Source organism: Silurus aristotelis (assembly GCF_946808225.1).
Source record: "Silurus aristotelis genome assembly, chromosome: 6".
Taxonomy (NCBI): Eukaryota; Metazoa; Chordata; class Actinopteri; order Siluriformes; family Siluridae; genus Silurus; species Silurus aristotelis.
In genome coordinates, this window is record NC_139579.1 from 18,460,410 (window position 1) to 18,477,099 (window position 16,690).

Below are 16,690 nucleotides of genomic sequence, written 5' to 3' on the forward strand. Positions count from 1 at the left end.
CATCAACAAGGCATTTGCGCCCACAGAACTGCCGCTCACTGGATATTTTCTCTTTTTCGGACCATTCTCTGTAAACCCTAGAGATGGTTGTGTGTGAAAATCCCAGTAGATCAGCAGTTTCTGAAATACTCAGACCAGCCCATCTGGCACCAACAACCATTCCATGTTCAGAGTCACTTAAATCACCTTTCTTCCCCATTCTGACGCTCGGTTTGAACTGCAGCAGATCGTCTTGACCATGTCTACATGCCTAAATGCATTGAGTTGCTGCCATGTGATTGGCTGATTAGAAATTTGTGTTAACGAGCAGTTGGACAGGTGTACCTAATAAAGTGGCTGGTGAGTGTATAATGTACTCTGTTGTTGTGTATATATTCAGTTACTGTAGCATAAAACTATTACAGTATATATGTGGTAAATAAAATGCCTGTCCACATAAGAAATTATAATATAAATGCACATGCTAGGAGATTTGTATATCTAAAATTAAGTTGGATAGAAGGGAAGTGGTAGCAGAGCTGCTGTATCATGGCTGACCTTGTGCTCTGACCACAGATTTCTAACATTGTTGGTATATGAATGAATAAAGCATTTCACTGTGCTGTAATGGATGTTAAAAGTACAAAGCACCTTTAACTTTTTATCCTTAAAACATTAGTGTTTACATAATTTTAAAACAGTTTCCTTTACAGTTTGTTAAAATTGGTTTTGATTGTTGTTTTTGTTTATTTGGCTGTAATACCTGTCTCTCTTTCCCAGATTTATTGGTCAGGGCTTAAAGGTGACATATGAGCATTGCCAAGGCTCCAGCTTACGTACTCTCAGCACAGACCTGTCCCTCAGGTGTATGGAGCTGCTGGAATGCCTCTACCCCACAGAGAATCGCAGAAGCACTGTGCAGAGTGGAGTGCATTACACAGAGGTTTCCTTCTTTTCTTTTTCATAAAGTCGAAATCGAAAGCTTGGTCAGTTACTGAATAAGATGTTGTTGTTTTTCTTCTTCTTTGAAACGCCAGCTCTTAACATTTGATGTTGGTACCAGCTGTGATCCCCCTACACAAACCTGTTTTCATTTGTTCTACAAGTTAACCGAACGCAGAGGTCCGCAGGTAAACAAGCATGTAGTAAAGCAGTTACTGGCAGTCATTAGACATTAAGTGACAAATGAGTTTCTGTGACGTTATACATAGTGGTGTTTCACTGTGAAGAATATAAGAATATAATAGACATGTTGTTTTTTAGATTCTCATATTCCTTTCTTCTTTTCTGTGTGCATCACTACTCTAAGGGTGGGCAGGTGCGTCTGAGTGCTATGCCCTGTAAAGCAGAGTTTCAGGTGGAGCTGGGTAAGGCTCGCTCAGAGTGTGACATCAGCATTGTGGATCGTCTCCACTCCCTGCTTCAGCCCCAGAAACTGGCTACCACAGAAACCATGGCCTCTCACATGTACACATCCTATAACAAGCATGTTAGCCTTGTAAGACATCTTTGATACTCCTTTCTTGCTCCAATAGGTCTGTTTGTATTCATGCTAATTATGCTAATATTTCTGCTAATTATGTGTCATTTTATTTCTGTTTCCCTTCAGCACAAGGCTTTTGCAGAGGTCTTTCTGGAGGATAGCCGCAGTCCTGCGCACTGTTTGTTTGCCGTGTCTGTAAATGCTCCTCAACTAGTGCTAGTGGTACGGTTTCCCATCCCCGACCTGCGCTCAGACCAGGAGAGGGGCCCTTGGTTTAAAAAATCTTTGCAAAAGGAGGTGCTGCGCTTAGAGCTGGAGGATGTCGAGCTCAAAACCGAGTTCAGTGGAAATAGTTCACCGGAGCAGACCAAGATAGAACTTACCTTTAAGGAGCTCAGTGGTACAACCTTAAAAATAAATTTAATACAACAATTTAATTATGTAGCTTTCTGTATATTTTTAGATACGAGATATTTTATATATCTAACAAAAACACATCTAGATCAATTAGATATGTAGATTGTACAGAAAATGTGTAACTTTAAACTTAACTGTGAATATATATTAAATATATAAAATTATAATTGTTTTTTATTATTATTTCAGGTACATTCCAGAATGACAAAGATCATGAGGCGTCCAGGTTCTTACGTGTGTCACATACTATGGAGGAAAACATGACCTCTTCTGACAATGGCAAATTTGATTGGCCTAGGTATAGTACTTAAAAAATGTACTGAGCAAAGCACATCAATTTTAGGTCAGTTGTCATGTGCATTTGGTTTCTTAAATTAATTTAGAAATGCTTCTTTGTCTTTCTCTTTGTAGAGTGGTCCTGAAGGTGAACCCCATGGTTGTACACTCCATATTGGAGCGGGTTACGACTGAAGAGGAGGAGGAAGGTGCTGAAGGATGTTCACAGGAGGAAGAGGAGGAAGAGGAAGGAGCTGCCCATTCTTTAAAGGACGTGTGCGATTTTGGTAAACCTGAGCCGTCGCCCTTCTCCTCACGACGTGTCATGTACGAGAATGAAGAAGTAAGTGAAAGCGGAATGTTACAAGATTATATGTACAGATGGTCCCCAAATTATGATGGTTCGACTTACGATTTTCCGATCTTACAATGACGATAGCGATAAAATAAAAGTTGTAAAAAATTTAACATTTTGTGCAACAGGCAGCTGGGATGAGCGTATGTGAGATGCCCCACCTTTGCTAGCGGTCAGCAATTTTAGTGATGAAAGCATGTCTTCCAATTGCCCAAGTATTTCTCCTGCTGGTAGTGAAAAAAAAGAAGAGGAAAGCCATCAGTTTAGAGCAAAAAATGACAATTATAAATCAGCATGAAGCAGTAAAGACTATCACAGTCATAGTACCATCTTCGACTTACGATATTTTTGACTTACGATGGGGTTTTTCTAAAACCATATTGTTCTAACTTGGGTTCCTTTAGTTACTGTGCATTTGTGTTCTCATCAGATGGTCATCCCAGGAGATGTAATAGAGATGACTGAATTCCAAGAGAAAACCATGAGCAATTCCCGTTACATTCTTGAACTGTCTTTCCCAAATGTGCAAATATCACTACCTAATAAGGCCTTCTATGAGAAACTACACAACAGGTACTGGAATATAAAAAAAAAAATAACCTTGAGTCATTCTTATTTTTATATTCATTTCAATACCATTTATTCAGCTGGTGTGTTTTTTAATAAATATAATTTGCTCTGTCAGGATTAACAATGACCTGCTGCTATGGGAGCCTACAGCCCCATCACCAGTGGAGACAGTGGAGAGCATGCCATATGGTGGTGGCCTTTCTGTAGCCAGCCAGCTAATCAGTACCTACAACAAGGATAACTTCAGTCAGTTCAGATCTCTTGGTCCTGAGGGTAAGCTCCACTTCCCTTCTATGGCAGTGTACAATTTAAGTCAAAGAAATGTGTATTTGCTTTGATCCGTCCACTAAATCTGATGCTACTCTAAGATGTGTACAGTCTATGTTTTGTTAACTTGACTTGTTTCTTAGGGTGAATTTATTTCACTTGTTTGCTGTAAGTTCTCAGATGTTCCTTGTGTTTGTAGAAGATGAAAGTGGTTCAGAAGAGGAGACTCTGCCCTACTACACTCCAGCTGAGCTGGGCTATAGGAACATGAAGAAGAGGAAAAATAGGATGCAGTCAAAGAACTCACAGAGCCTGTTCTCTCTTCTGCTATCTGTAAATCACTGTCTTGTAGCAGTACATACAGAGGCTAAGGTAAATGAAACTGACCTTATTAGTAAATCTATTGTAATGTAACCTGGAAAAACTATCTGTATTGATTTCTTTTGATAGCAGATAGTTCCAGGAATCAACTGTATGTGCCAATTAATGAGCAAAATCTCAATGAATCCGTTGACCTCTATTAATAATGTGGATTTTGTGTTGTTTTGAGACTCAGTCTGCCATTTATTTTGTGCTTGACTAGCAATCGGATAAAAGTGTGCTGGAAAATAAACATGGGGAGTTCTGGATGGAGTTGAAGAATGGAGTTGTTTTCAGTGTGACACAGTACGAGGGTTATAAAGACCAACACTATGTCTGTTTCCACACCTCAGCAATCTGCCTGTATCATCAAGGTAACCAGCTCCAAGACTGCAAACGGATGTCAGTGTGCTTTTCACCTGTCTATAAATTACTCAGTGGAGTTTAGGGATAACTTAATATTCTCATGCAAGGATAAGAGGCATATTATAAATATTTCTTCACGTTTGTATGTAACATGCGTTGTGTGTGGGATGGTTTTCAGGCACAGTGGAAGGAGATGTTTCTGTGTGGGACGTTAAGCTGCCCTGTAGGACACGCCCTCACTGGTTGGAACCTGTGCTATATGTGTGTGAGTCTGCAGCAGAAAGAGCATCTCCCTCAGAAGGACTAAATATGGAGCCTCACAGTATGCTTTCTCTTGCCCTCAAGATTTCTTCTCAGAGTGCTGAGCGCAATGTGAAGGTAAATGTTTTTCTTTCTCTGTGTAGTTTTTCTTATCCCAAAATGTATTAAATTCATTATTTCGTCGGAATTCTACAAACAAGACCCAATAATGACAACGTCTAAGAAGTTTGTTTGGAATCTTTGCAAATGTATTAAAAATAATGAACAAAATAAATCACATGTACATAAGTTTTCACAGCCTTTGCTCAATTGTTTGTTGAAGCACATTTGGCAACAATTTTCTTTTTAAAGATGATGCTACAAGCTTGGCACACTAATTTTTTGGCAGGTTCACCCATTCTTTTTTGAATCTCTCAAGCTCCATCAGGTTGGATGGGGAGAGTCGGTGCACAGCAATTTTCCGATCTCATCAGAGATCTACAATCGGCTTCAAGTCTGGGCTCTGTCTGGACCACTCAAGAACATTCATGGAGTTGCCTGTAGCCACTTATCTTGTCTGTGTGCTTGGAGTCGTTTTCCTGTTGGATGATAAACCGTGGCCCCAGTTTGAGATTAAAAGCGCTCTGGAGCAGGTTTTCATCAAGGATGTCTCTGTACATTGCTGCATTCATATTTGCCTCTATCCTTAACCAGTCTCCCAGCTCCTGCCACTAAAAAACATCCCCACAGCATGATGCTGCCACCACCATGCTTCACCATAGGGATGCTATTGGCCAGGTGATAAGTGGTGCCTGGTCTCCTCCAGACATGACACTTGGCATTCAGGCTAGAGTTGAATCTTTGTTTCTCATGGTCTGAGAGTCCTTCGGGTGCCTTTTGGCAACTCCAGGTGGGCTGCCATGCGCCTTTTACTGAAAAGTGGCTTTCGTCTGGCCACTCTACCATGCAGGCTTGATTGGGGAGTTCTGCAGAAATGGTTGTTCTTCTGGAAGGTTCCTCTCTCTCCACAAGGAAGTGCTGGAGCTCTTTCAGAGTGACCATTGGGTTCTTGGTCACCTCCCTGACTAAGACCCTTCTCCCCCGATCCGTCAGTTTGGCCAGGCAGCACGCTCTAGGAAGAGTCCTGGTGGTTCCAAACTTCTTTCATTTAATGATGATGGAGGCCACTGTGCACATTGGGACCTTCAATGCTGCAGAAATGTTTCTATACTCTTCCACAGATCTGCACCTCAATACAATCCTGTCTCGGAGATCTACAGACAATTCACTGGGCTTCATGGCTTAGTTTATGCTCTGACATGCACTGTTAACTGTGGGACCTTCTATAGACCTATGAGTGTCTTTCCAAATCATGTCCAATCAAATGAATATACCACAGGTGGACTCCAGTCAAGTTGTAGAAACATCTCAAGGATGATCAGTGGAAACAGGATGCAATTTTGAGCTACATTTCGAGTGTCATTGCAAAGGCTGTGAATACTTATGTACTTTAAAAATATATATATATATATATATATATATATATATATATACATTTGCATTTTTCAAACAAACTTCTTTGACGTTGTCATTATGGGGTCTTGTTTGTAGAATTGTGAGTGTAAATTCATATCTATGATTGTTTTCAGGAGTTTCTTATTGCTATTGGTGTGAGAGCAGCCACATTTCAGCACAGAGTTGTGCCTTCTACTCTGGGTTGGTATGACCAGGTAATAGCTTTATTATTTATAATATTTTCGAATGTTAGAAATGAAATATAGTTCATTGTCGATACAGGGCACATGTTGCATAGTGGAATAGTGATTAAATCGTGATTATTTATTTACTCTTTAGATAGTAGACTTTCTAAATGTGACTGATGAACCTGTGCTTGGCTATACACCTCCATCCTATCTTACAACCCTCCACCTACACCTGTGGAGCTGCTCCCTGGATTACAGGTAAAGTGTGTGATCATTGATCAATGATAAAAATCATTGTAAAACAAGGTGCAATCTTCGTAGATTATATATTCGCCATGTATTAGTGTAAAAGTTGACATGTCCTCTCTGGATCTCACCAGACCATTGTATCTACCTGTGAGGTCTCTGCTCACAGTGGAGACCTTCAGTATTTCCAGCAGTGTCTCTTTGGACCACTCCTCCTCCAGTCTTAGGTAGGCTTACTATGCATTTACTTTATAGTCTTGATCTGCTCTGTTTACCACACCTCATACTATTGACTGTTAATGATTTTATTTGGTCTCGTAGAATCATTCTTGATGAAGCAGCACTGTTTCTGAGTGACAAAAGTAACGCTGTGTCTGTCAACTTGGCCCGAGGTGAGAAACAGTGTTTAAACTGAGAAAGAGACTGCATATAATATCTGAACTGATGTAAGTAGTCGTTTATGGCGTCTCGTTATTCAGACTACGTGCAGGTGGTGGATATGGGAACTTTGGAGCTCAGGATTACAGCAGTCAAACCAGGAACAGACGGGGAGAGAGTAAGACATGTCTTGCATTACAGTAACACTTAATGTCACAGTGAAATGTACTTGAAAAATTATGTTTTTAACACAAGTTCCAAGAAAAGCTGTGTGTGTGTTTTGATCAGTTTTATCTTTTCAGTATCCATTTTTGTAGCTCGCATCTAAAAGAAATCTTGCCTCTGACTTTAAATACATGCATGTTTTTACTTCCTGCTTTTGAGTTCACTGATAGTTTTGGTACACAATGGAGTAAAAATCCTGTAATCTCACTTTCCTTAACTAATTGCAGTGAGAATGCAAATGCACCAGGGATAAATTCAAATGGACTGAACGAGCCTTAGTGAACCTAGGGCAGGTTTGTTTGTAGTTGAAAATATTGGAATATGAGAAGATGAAGCTCTTTAAAAATGGGTATAGAATAACAATAGCTCCGTTAAATTGTTAAATTATTTATTTACTAAACTTGTCTGAGATGCTGGATTGATTTCAGGTTAGAATGGACATTACCCAGTCCAATCTGCTGAGATATTTTAGGATGTTAAATGTTGTTAACACACAGGTCAGGGATATTATGTTGACATCAGACACAAATTTCCACAAGCATCTAGTCACTCCTTTTGTATATTTTGCTAACAGATGGATCAGTTATTATGAAGTCGGCAAGTCTCAAATCAGTATTGGGTATCAGCTAATATTTAGAAAATAGTAGTATCTTAGTTTGTTCGGTTTTTAGTTTGAACTGTCTAATTTGACATAAGTATTTCCATACTGCTTAACCGCCCGCTTTTTTTTGTGTGACTTAGACAGAACCGAGGTTTGAGCTGCGCTGCTCGAGCGATGTCATTCACATTCGGACATGCTCGGACTCTTGTGCTGCACTTATGAATCTTATCCAGTACATTGCCAGCTATGGAGACCTTATGCCTCCAACCAGGCTGGACAGCAAGGGTAGCGGCACCAAGCACAAATCCAAGGTTATTAAAATGTCATAAAATAAACCTTCGTCTTAGGCACAGTCTGAGGTCAAATTTGTCTTAATATTAGCGTTTGTTCCATTACGTAAAATAAGCGGTTGTGTGACTTAGTTGCTTTTTCCTCACTGCAGCTGGACTTATTGAACAAGCCGCAGTCCCATGGCCCACTGCTTCCTGATGCTGAGCAGCAGATGCTGCAGGATCTGATGAGTGATGCTATGGAGGAAACCGACTCCCTGCAGAGTCACACCATGCAGTCCAATGGTAAGGAGCTGGTCTGATTTGTAATTTATTAGTTACATAGATACTTATAATGATGATAGTCTCATTTTCTGTCAAATGTCTGAATGTATTTTGCAAATAAGACCATTGTGCCTTTCTTTGTGTAGGTGTACATGCAACTCAAACAAGTGATCGAGATCCACCACTTTCGGATCTTTTCCTCTTCCCCGATGAGAGTGGCACTGTGGGTCAGGATCCCTGCCAAGCCTGCGCTATTCTGCATTCACCCCTCATCTCTCCCCCTGGCCCCAGCACCCACCATGACTCTGATGACTTCTGCATCCTGGACACTCCAGGCTCTAGAGCAGTGGTAAGACAGTCTAATGTGATTGGTAGGATGTGAAAAATTAAGTGCCTCCCCATCTAATACTTACATAAGAAAATAATAGTTTTGAGGAATGGAGTATATATAGTAAATTTTCCTACTCTAGCAAATAGCATTGAATTTTATGCAGACTTTTTCTGATTGAATAGATTAAGGCAATTGACATGGAATTTTCAGGGAAGAAGTGTATTATTATTATTTTTTGTTTTGTTTTGCTTTTTTTCTTCACTGTTTTGCCCAGTGTCTCACCCAATAACGAATGCTTGCATATCATAGTTAAGCTACCAGCTTGGGGTTATAGGGTAGAGAGTAATGCCATCTTTGTCTACTAGGAGAGCTTGAACTCTTGTCTACAGATGGTAATAGAGCAGATGGTATTATGTTGCATATTCAAGACATGTACAGTAAGTTCTAATGTACAGCATATTTGAGTGTGTCTGGCTTGTGTTGTACATCAGGGAAGGGATGAAGAGCCAGAGGTAAAGAAGCTGACCTCTGAGCCCATTTTGGTGCTGGACAACCATTTTAGTGAACCTCTAGAGGGCAGCACTTCTAGCAAGGGTCCTCTGAACTTCCCTGTGCCTGAAGTCAGGTACATGGTTAAGGATATTTCTGTGATCTGGCACCTTTATGGAGGAAAAGACTTTGGCAGTGGACTGCTCTCCTCCTCTCCAGCCCGCAGTCGAGGGTAAGGCTTTGGCTTGCACCATCACCATTCTACAATGACAACATTAACTTAGTGGTTTATTCCATTGATGTCTGGTTTGTCACGTTATTTGTATGTAGTGGGGGGAAAAAAAAGATCACTCAGAAAGTATGCTATGATGTGATTGTGTATGTTTAGGTGTACACCTCACAGCTCGCCCTCTCAAACACCAGTAAGACAGACTCGCAGTGGCTCTCGCTCTGGGGGAGGTTGGAGTAGAAATCCAGATGTGTTGATGGAAATCCAGCTCAGCAAAGTCAGTTGGACCAGCTTTTAACCTGACATGACACATTTAAACCGAAGATGAAAAGACACAATGCTTAAAATTAATTTCATTACCTCTGTTTTTTGTCATAAAAAAAAAAACAGTTTTAATCAATTATTGTCTTTAAAAGTATTAACAAGTTTACCAGTGAAGTAAAATAACCACTTGATATGTTGTCTCAGGTACGGTTCCAACATGAAGTCTACCCCATGATGGGCCCAGAGACGAGTACCCTGGCTGAACAGCCGGTATCCAGGCAAATATTCTCAGTGCAGGACCTAGAGATACGAGACAGACTGGCCTCCTCCATGATGAACAAGTTTCTTTACTTGTATTCCAGTAAAGAGATGCCCCGGAAAGCCCACTCCAACATGGTGATTAAGATTTTGAATTAACCATAAATGTACATCATTAAATTTACAAGGATTTGTTTTTAGTTTTCTACCTAATAACACTCCTGGGAAATTTTCCTTGCCACAGTCACCACTGTCACCACTTGATGGCAAAAGTACACACGTCCTTCACTCAAATAGAAGTACAGATACTAAAGTTCTACAGTTCATAAAGACTCTGGTAAAAGTTAAAGTACAGACTATACTTTTTCACTCAAGTTAAAGTAAAGAAGTTTGGGCTCTTACATTAAGTAAAAAGTAGCCTTTACTTCTACTTGTTTTAGTGTCACGCTGGGAACTGGAGCTCACGTCATATTTATATATTAATACAAAAGAATAAAAAATGTTGTTATCTAATGAATGTATGGTGGCTGAACAACCACCATATAGAACACAAGCAGAGAAAAGATGATGATCAGGTGATCAGAAATGTCTCTGTTCTCAGTCTCTGTTGCCTTCTGCCTGTTCACTGTTAGCATTGTACAGTATGTATGTGGTGTGTAAGAGCCAGGACATGATATACCAGTGGCAGGTTGAATAAGCCGTGCAATGATAATAAATAGGTTGGTGGTCTGAAAACGCAATGAGAAGAAAAATATATTGATCATGTCACCAAATAGATTAAAACTAAAGTAGCAAACTTGTTTTAAAAATGTAAGAAGTAGGAAGTACAGATATTTGTGTAAAAAAATTAAAAGTAAAAAGTTTTAATTTTCCAATAAATGAATAGTGAAGTAAAAGTAGGCTTATAAGGGACAAACGTATACACTAAACTTATACATTCTTGTTTTATAACCTCTTTATCTCTGTGAAGCTGCTTTGGAATAATGTCCATTGTTAAAAGCGCTATACAAATAAAAGTGAGTTGAATTATACACACAATACATTTTGGGTATAACAATAAAAGTTAACCAAATAAAACAACAAATTACAACCAACCTGACTGTAAAATTTAGTCAGTCTTACCCAGTTTTCTAGACATTTTAATTTATTTCATTTTGTTGTTATTTAAAAAAAATATATTGAAGCTTTGAACATCGGCAGTCCAGAATCAAAAGTGCTGAAACTAATAGAGGAAAATGCATGGGATATGCCAGTTTTTTTTTCTGTGCCTCCTTGAGCGCAGACTGTTTATAATAAGACTAAATAAACTTTATTTTGAATCCTGCCATGATGTTCAAAGGACATGCAAATTGCAAAGGATAGAGATTTTAACTGCAATAAAAGATTACCACGTCATAGCCCTTTCCAGTTCCGCTTTAGGACACGTGTTTCTGACCATCAGGTTTTCAGAAACCAAACTGCATATTGTATGCATTTGTTCTTTTATTTGCATTTGAAAGACATGATACTTATGAATGTAATATTGTTTCATTGCAGCTAACAGTCAGAGTGTTGCACATGCGTCCTGAGGTGGGTCAGGCTCCACAAGAGTGCTGCTTGCGTGTTTCACTCATGCCACTTCGTCTCAACATTGACCAGGTGCAAACTCATAAAAACTTTTTTCACCCACCGACATTCATCAGTATGAGATTCCGACACCTGTTACCGGGTGATGTTTCAGCTGTACACAAATCATTGGTTTATGTTGTGAACACATGATTGGAATTTATGGATGTTATTTTATTTTTGCAGGATGCTCTGTTCTTTCTGAAAGATTTCTTTACATGCCTGGCCACAGAAGTAGAGCTCTTTTCCCCACCAGAACAGGAGGGTAGGCCCCAATATGCATAATATAAATACATTGAACTTTGTATTAGAAATAATCTTTTTTGCCACTGATGTTTTTTGTTATCCCCCCCCATAGCATTGTGTGTATCCATGAAAAAGCCTTCTGGCCCAGAGGTAGCATGCACATTTGCTAAATCCAGTGGTGGAGCAGGTCAGGGCTCTGCACCAATTATCTCTGTGCCCACCCAAACCGGTGCCAGTCAGAATGGCCTTGAGAATGAGTCTACGAACACATTATATTCTGACCAACCTATTTTCTTTAGGTACGTGTGTGTGCGCATCTGTTGTAAATTATATTATTATATAATAAAGTGCTTATATAACCTGGCAGTCAGTATATATGATGATATGATGGTCAGTTTATGCTTTTCTCTTTCAGAGAGTTCAGGTTCACTTCTGAAGTGCCAATCCGACTGGATTATCATGGGAAACACATGGCCATGGAGCAGGTGTGCTTTTTATGTATTTATCACTTTCGATCACTATCGTGATAAAAGTTCTTTAGGTTGGACTTCTCAATGCTTTATGATTTTACATATATATGTATATATTGTTTGACTTTAAACCAATAAGTATGTTTTAATAAGATCTATTGTCACAAGAACCCGGAATAGTTTCAGTGCACTTTTTTTTAATAGTTTCTACAAGTCTCTGGAGCTGTTCTAGAGAATTGGACACATTTTTTCTTCAAATATGTTCTCTGTTAGCACTTTGATGACCAACTATTTACCAGTGTGGTCTTATAGATGTTTAGGTTGCAATCTATTGACTGCACAGAGCTGTACATTATAAGATTTATATAATTCTATGCTCATCATGCTATTAATTAACTTTGTACTGTTTCGCAGAGATTTGTCCCTCTAAGTGAAAAAAGGATGCAAATCATACCTTCAACTGCATTTAATTGATGTAATGCAATTTTGTTTTTCAGGGAACTTTAGCTGGCATAGTAATTGGACTGACCCAGCTAAACTGCTCCGAGCTCAAACTGCGGAGACTTTGCTACAGACAAGGGTGCGTGGCTTTTAATGTTTTACTGTAGATTTAACTGTATCCTATACAACTGATTTGAAACCAGCTTGCTTTCTCCACAGTCTGTTGGGTGTAGATAAGCTCTTTTCTTATGCCATTAATGAATGGCTCAATGATATTAAAAAGAACCAGCTGCCCGGACTGCTTGGTGGGGTGGGACCCATACATTCCTTGGTACAACTTGGTAGGTGCATCTTTTTTTGTCCCGCATACATTCAAATAATGGCTTACGCTGCCCTTTGACGCCAGCTTCCTAAGAAGCGAAGGAAGAATTTCACTGTTGTAATGTATATGTGACAAATAGGCACTTAATAATGGCTCATGTTGTTAAAATCTAAAGTGTAAAGTTTTTGCTAGGATTATTTTTTCATTAAGAGAGTAGTTATATCACTCGATTAGGATGAACGCTAGTTGCAGGATTTTCGGAACCTTTTTTTCTTTTGAATTTTTACTTCAGTCTTTTGATAAATATAATAAACCCTTAGTGCCATGTTCTTTCTGACTGATGTGTAGTCCAGGGCATTCGGGATCTAGTGTGGCTGCCCATAGAGCAGTATCGAAAGGACGGACGAATAGTGCGGGGCTTTCAGCGAGGCACTGCCTCATTTGGGACCTCCACTGCAATGGCAGCCCTGGAGCTTACCAATCGCATGGTGCGAACCATCCAGGTAAACTTCTTGCTCTGCGTTAATGACTTCTCACTTTATTTTGGTAGCTAAAAAGAAAAAAGTGCCAAGTATATGACCATGAAACGTTCTTTTGTTTGGTATAGGCAGCTGCAGAAACGGCGTATGATATGGTGTCGCCAGTAATAGATGAGAGAGAGTGCAAAAAAATGAAACGCTACTCACATTTTCGACTGGCTCATCAGCCTGTAGACCTCAGGGAAGGTGTGGCTAAAGCGTACTCTGTAGTGAAAGAGGTACGTGGCTGCCCAGCTCTTTACCCATCTTTAACTAGTTCTAGCCAGAACTATTTATTCCAAATCTTAAACATACTCGAAATCAAACAGTGTTTTGTGTACTCCTGTAGGGCATCGCAGATACGGCTTTAACGATTTACGATACAGCTACCCGTGAGCATGAGCAGAGGGGAATGACCGGCGCAGTGGGCGGAGTCTTACGCCAACTTCCTCCTGCTGTTGTTAAACCTCTGATCGTTGCTACAGAAGCCACCTCCAATGTGCTGGGAGGCATGAGGAACCAGATTCACCCAGATGCTCGCCAGGAGGAATCCCAGAAATGGCGTCTGGGAGAAGAGTAATCAAAGTGACTGTGTGATTTTTCTGTCTAAGGCTGATGCTGGTGCCAAACATGGTAATATAGCTAAGCCAACATTGCACTTCACTTTATATAATCAGCTTGGCTGACCGAGCTGTTAGCAACTCGTGTCCACATTTTGCTGCTTACAGTTTAATTAAAGTCCATGGCAATGTCTTACAGATATTCCTGCTTTTTAAAAAAAGCCCTAGCTGCACAAGGCTGAGCCTAACTGAATTAACAGGGTTTTTCCTAAATATCAGCAGTCCTGGTCCCTTAGATTTAATGACCTGAAAGCCGCAGCACTGGAGTTAGGAATTGCTGTCTTTGCTGGAAAAGGATAATTTGTTTTTTTTCTGAAAACTTTCCGGTTTTGTATCGGCAAACATCTGTAAACTGGCCTCGTCCATGCTGCATTTTCGGTTCTGATTTGAGCTACACTAATATTTAGTATGGCAATCCAATGTGATAAAACAGCCCTTAGCCTGGAAATTGTGCAGCTTTTATGTTTGTCCAACTCATCGTGATCCTGGCTACAGATCTCTTGGTATCCCTTGCAGGATTTCAACGAACTAACTTCGGGTTGGGGTTAGTGTTATAGGCTGTGGGTTGCATTAAAAATCTATTAGTAATGCAACTAGAGATTTTCTCAGACATATCCACCATTAAACAAAGTGGCATGTAACACTTGCAGGAAACAAGTAACTATTCCTTCTGCTTAGAAAATCTAGTTCAGGAAGAAAGCAGATGAAGGAAATGGAGAAATGAGAATGTTTTAAGAGGTGAAATTAATCATGTGTAATAAGATCAACTTTCTTTTCTTGTTTGTGATATTCAGGTCATATCTTTTAGCATTTCTATTATGTTAAAGTGCTTTTTTTTTTTGTAAATGCATGCTCAATTTTTGGAGCATTTGTTTGATAATTAAATCTGGCAAAGATCTTTTGCTTATTTATTTAAAAACTATATTTTGTTCTATTTTGTATCCAAATAAAGGTAACTATGATTTATATCACCTTTAAAATATTCCGTTTCTCTTCATCAATGGTGTTAGTCATAAACGCCATTGTTTTGTTCACATGGGTTAGTTTGGGCGCTTAATCTAGTTAATAATAACTCTAAATGGTCTGAATGTCACCCAAAAGGCATGTAGTGCCTTAATGGATTTATAATATATGGATATATAAAATTCTAATTCATTTTATTTAACACTGACATTTAAAAAAATAAATCTGTATTAAGGTAGCTTTTCACTTTAGTTTTTGCCCAACATTAGAATTTTTTTATGGCATTTCCTCATGACTAAGAACAAAAAAGGGAAAAATTAAACCGAATGGACAGTTCCTGAAAGACCACTCGCATTAGGTTTTTTGTTTTTAAATCCTGTTTAGTTAGTTCATTTATATTCCCTAAGTAATTTTTTTTTCTATAAGACAACCTAACTAGTTAAAGATTACTAATAACAGAGTTTAACTACAATGTTTCCACCTGCTGTAAAAAAAAAAAAAAAAGAAAAAAAAATGTTTTGTGTAAAAATGTGTTAAGCAATTTTAGTTCTGCGAAGAATTTGGTGTTTTTGTTTAACTGCTTAAGATGTGTTTGCTTTGGTGACATTCCCTAGAATCTGTATTAATACACGTCTTATGGATATTACTTTTAAGTCCAGGGGAGAGCCATATGCTCTGGAGCTTTTGCTCATAAAAATTGTCATCACTGCAAGCAATTACACAAATATAACACTCATCCTTATGCATATTAAATGTGAATACATGTGTATAGATTGTTTAGTTGTGCATAATACAAATGCTCTTGGGATTTTGCTTTTTTGTGTATGACATTTGGGAACTCACACCTGCACACATTTTCTTTACAGCTGAGAGAAACTGATATCCAAGCCCCTGGTTTAAATGGTAGTAGCAGATTTGTACATAAATGTAAATTGAATTTGTGCAGTTTACATGAAAGCATGTGTTATCAATAATAAACTGTTTAATGTCCAGTGGTTTCTATTATTTTAAGTTGCTGTAATGTAGTAGCTGTTCTAGCAAGGCTGGGCTACAATGAGCTCTGGATTCAACTACAGACTAGATTATTAGTTATGATATACAGTATAGCACAGTTCATTTTAAATAGCTCAGCTAGGTTTAGAGAAGGAGATTGGATCACAAGTATCTGATGAGAATGCATAGTGTGAGAGAGCGAGAAATACACAGGTTATCAGGCATGCTTATCGTCACGTAACTGTCAACAAACTTGAGTGAATGTGTGAATAACACATACCAAAATACTATATAATCGTGAATCTTCCAGATCCTCTCCTTTACCTAGGAAAGCCCTAGTAACAAAAGGCTTGACTAACTAAATATGGTAGTCCTCATTATTCAAGGTACCAACATATAGCCTGCACCCTTCAATCAAAGTAGGTTTTTATGGATCATAATGGACCAAAAGTAGTTTGTTTTATTAGCCAGTGTAAAGTTAATAAGACTGGTTGATGCAGTCATATGGGTTAGTTTGTGCGCTAAGTCTAGTTATTAAGAACTAGACCTATATTGCCTAATTGCACCCTATATTGCCAACCTATATTGCCTAATTGCACTATTATCACAAAGTATTGCTTTTTTTATCTAAGCAATATTTCTGATAGGATGAAGGCTATCTTAGCAATATTATCCACATACATTTTAAAGGACAGACTGAAGTAAATAATCACACTAAGGTATTTGCAGTTGCACATGATGAATCAGAAAAGACCATCCAAAAATACTATTTAATAAGAAATTTCACTCTCATGGCTAGTAATAGTGCAAGGTAAATAAAGATTTGTGAATGGCAATTTCATATGTATGAAAGATAAGTTAGTGTAGGAAAGGTAAATAAATGTGTGAAAAGTAAGTTTGTATGTGTAAAAGGTGTGTGTA

The 16,690-nt window shown here is 38.7% G+C and overlaps 1 protein-coding gene across 4 annotated transcripts in view; it reads left to right on the forward strand.

Moving 5' to 3' along the window:
- Nucleotides 1-15,768, forward strand: part of atg2b (autophagy related 2B) — a 28,155-nt gene extending 12,387 nt beyond the window's left edge. For all 4 annotated transcript variants that reach the window (XM_083543545.1, XM_083543548.1, XM_083543547.1 and 1 more), the window contains exons 13-43: nucleotides 760-922; nucleotides 1,017-1,109; nucleotides 1,289-1,477; nucleotides 1,589-1,862; nucleotides 2,069-2,177; nucleotides 2,291-2,498; nucleotides 2,941-3,083; nucleotides 3,196-3,353; nucleotides 3,547-3,719; nucleotides 3,931-4,081; nucleotides 4,252-4,451; nucleotides 5,963-6,043; nucleotides 6,168-6,274; nucleotides 6,397-6,489; nucleotides 6,584-6,654; nucleotides 6,742-6,818; nucleotides 7,607-7,777; nucleotides 7,909-8,041; nucleotides 8,167-8,369; nucleotides 8,843-9,072; nucleotides 9,229-9,346; nucleotides 9,538-9,729; nucleotides 11,128-11,229; nucleotides 11,383-11,461; nucleotides 11,555-11,741; nucleotides 11,858-11,927; nucleotides 12,410-12,492; nucleotides 12,573-12,694; nucleotides 13,024-13,178; nucleotides 13,283-13,432; nucleotides 13,543-15,768. In XM_083543545.1, coding sequence (XP_083399671.1) covers nucleotides 760-922; nucleotides 1,017-1,109; nucleotides 1,289-1,477; nucleotides 1,589-1,862; nucleotides 2,069-2,177; nucleotides 2,291-2,498; nucleotides 2,941-3,083; nucleotides 3,196-3,353; nucleotides 3,547-3,719; nucleotides 3,931-4,081; nucleotides 4,252-4,451; nucleotides 5,963-6,043; nucleotides 6,168-6,274; nucleotides 6,397-6,489; nucleotides 6,584-6,654; nucleotides 6,742-6,818; nucleotides 7,607-7,777; nucleotides 7,909-8,041; nucleotides 8,167-8,369; nucleotides 8,843-9,072; nucleotides 9,229-9,346; nucleotides 9,538-9,729; nucleotides 11,128-11,229; nucleotides 11,383-11,461; nucleotides 11,555-11,741; nucleotides 11,858-11,927; nucleotides 12,410-12,492; nucleotides 12,573-12,694; nucleotides 13,024-13,178; nucleotides 13,283-13,432; nucleotides 13,543-13,773 — 4,516 coding nt within the window. In that variant the 3' untranslated portion in view covers nucleotides 13,774-15,768. The remainder of the gene's footprint in view (nucleotides 1-759; nucleotides 923-1,016; nucleotides 1,110-1,288; nucleotides 1,478-1,588; nucleotides 1,863-2,068; nucleotides 2,178-2,290; nucleotides 2,499-2,940; nucleotides 3,084-3,195; nucleotides 3,354-3,546; nucleotides 3,720-3,930; nucleotides 4,082-4,251; nucleotides 4,452-5,962; nucleotides 6,044-6,167; nucleotides 6,275-6,396; nucleotides 6,490-6,583; nucleotides 6,655-6,741; nucleotides 6,819-7,606; nucleotides 7,778-7,908; nucleotides 8,042-8,166; nucleotides 8,370-8,842; nucleotides 9,073-9,228; nucleotides 9,347-9,537; nucleotides 9,730-11,127; nucleotides 11,230-11,382; nucleotides 11,462-11,554; nucleotides 11,742-11,857; nucleotides 11,928-12,409; nucleotides 12,493-12,572; nucleotides 12,695-13,023; nucleotides 13,179-13,282; nucleotides 13,433-13,542) is intronic.
- Nucleotides 15,769-16,690: the final 922 nt, after the last annotated feature.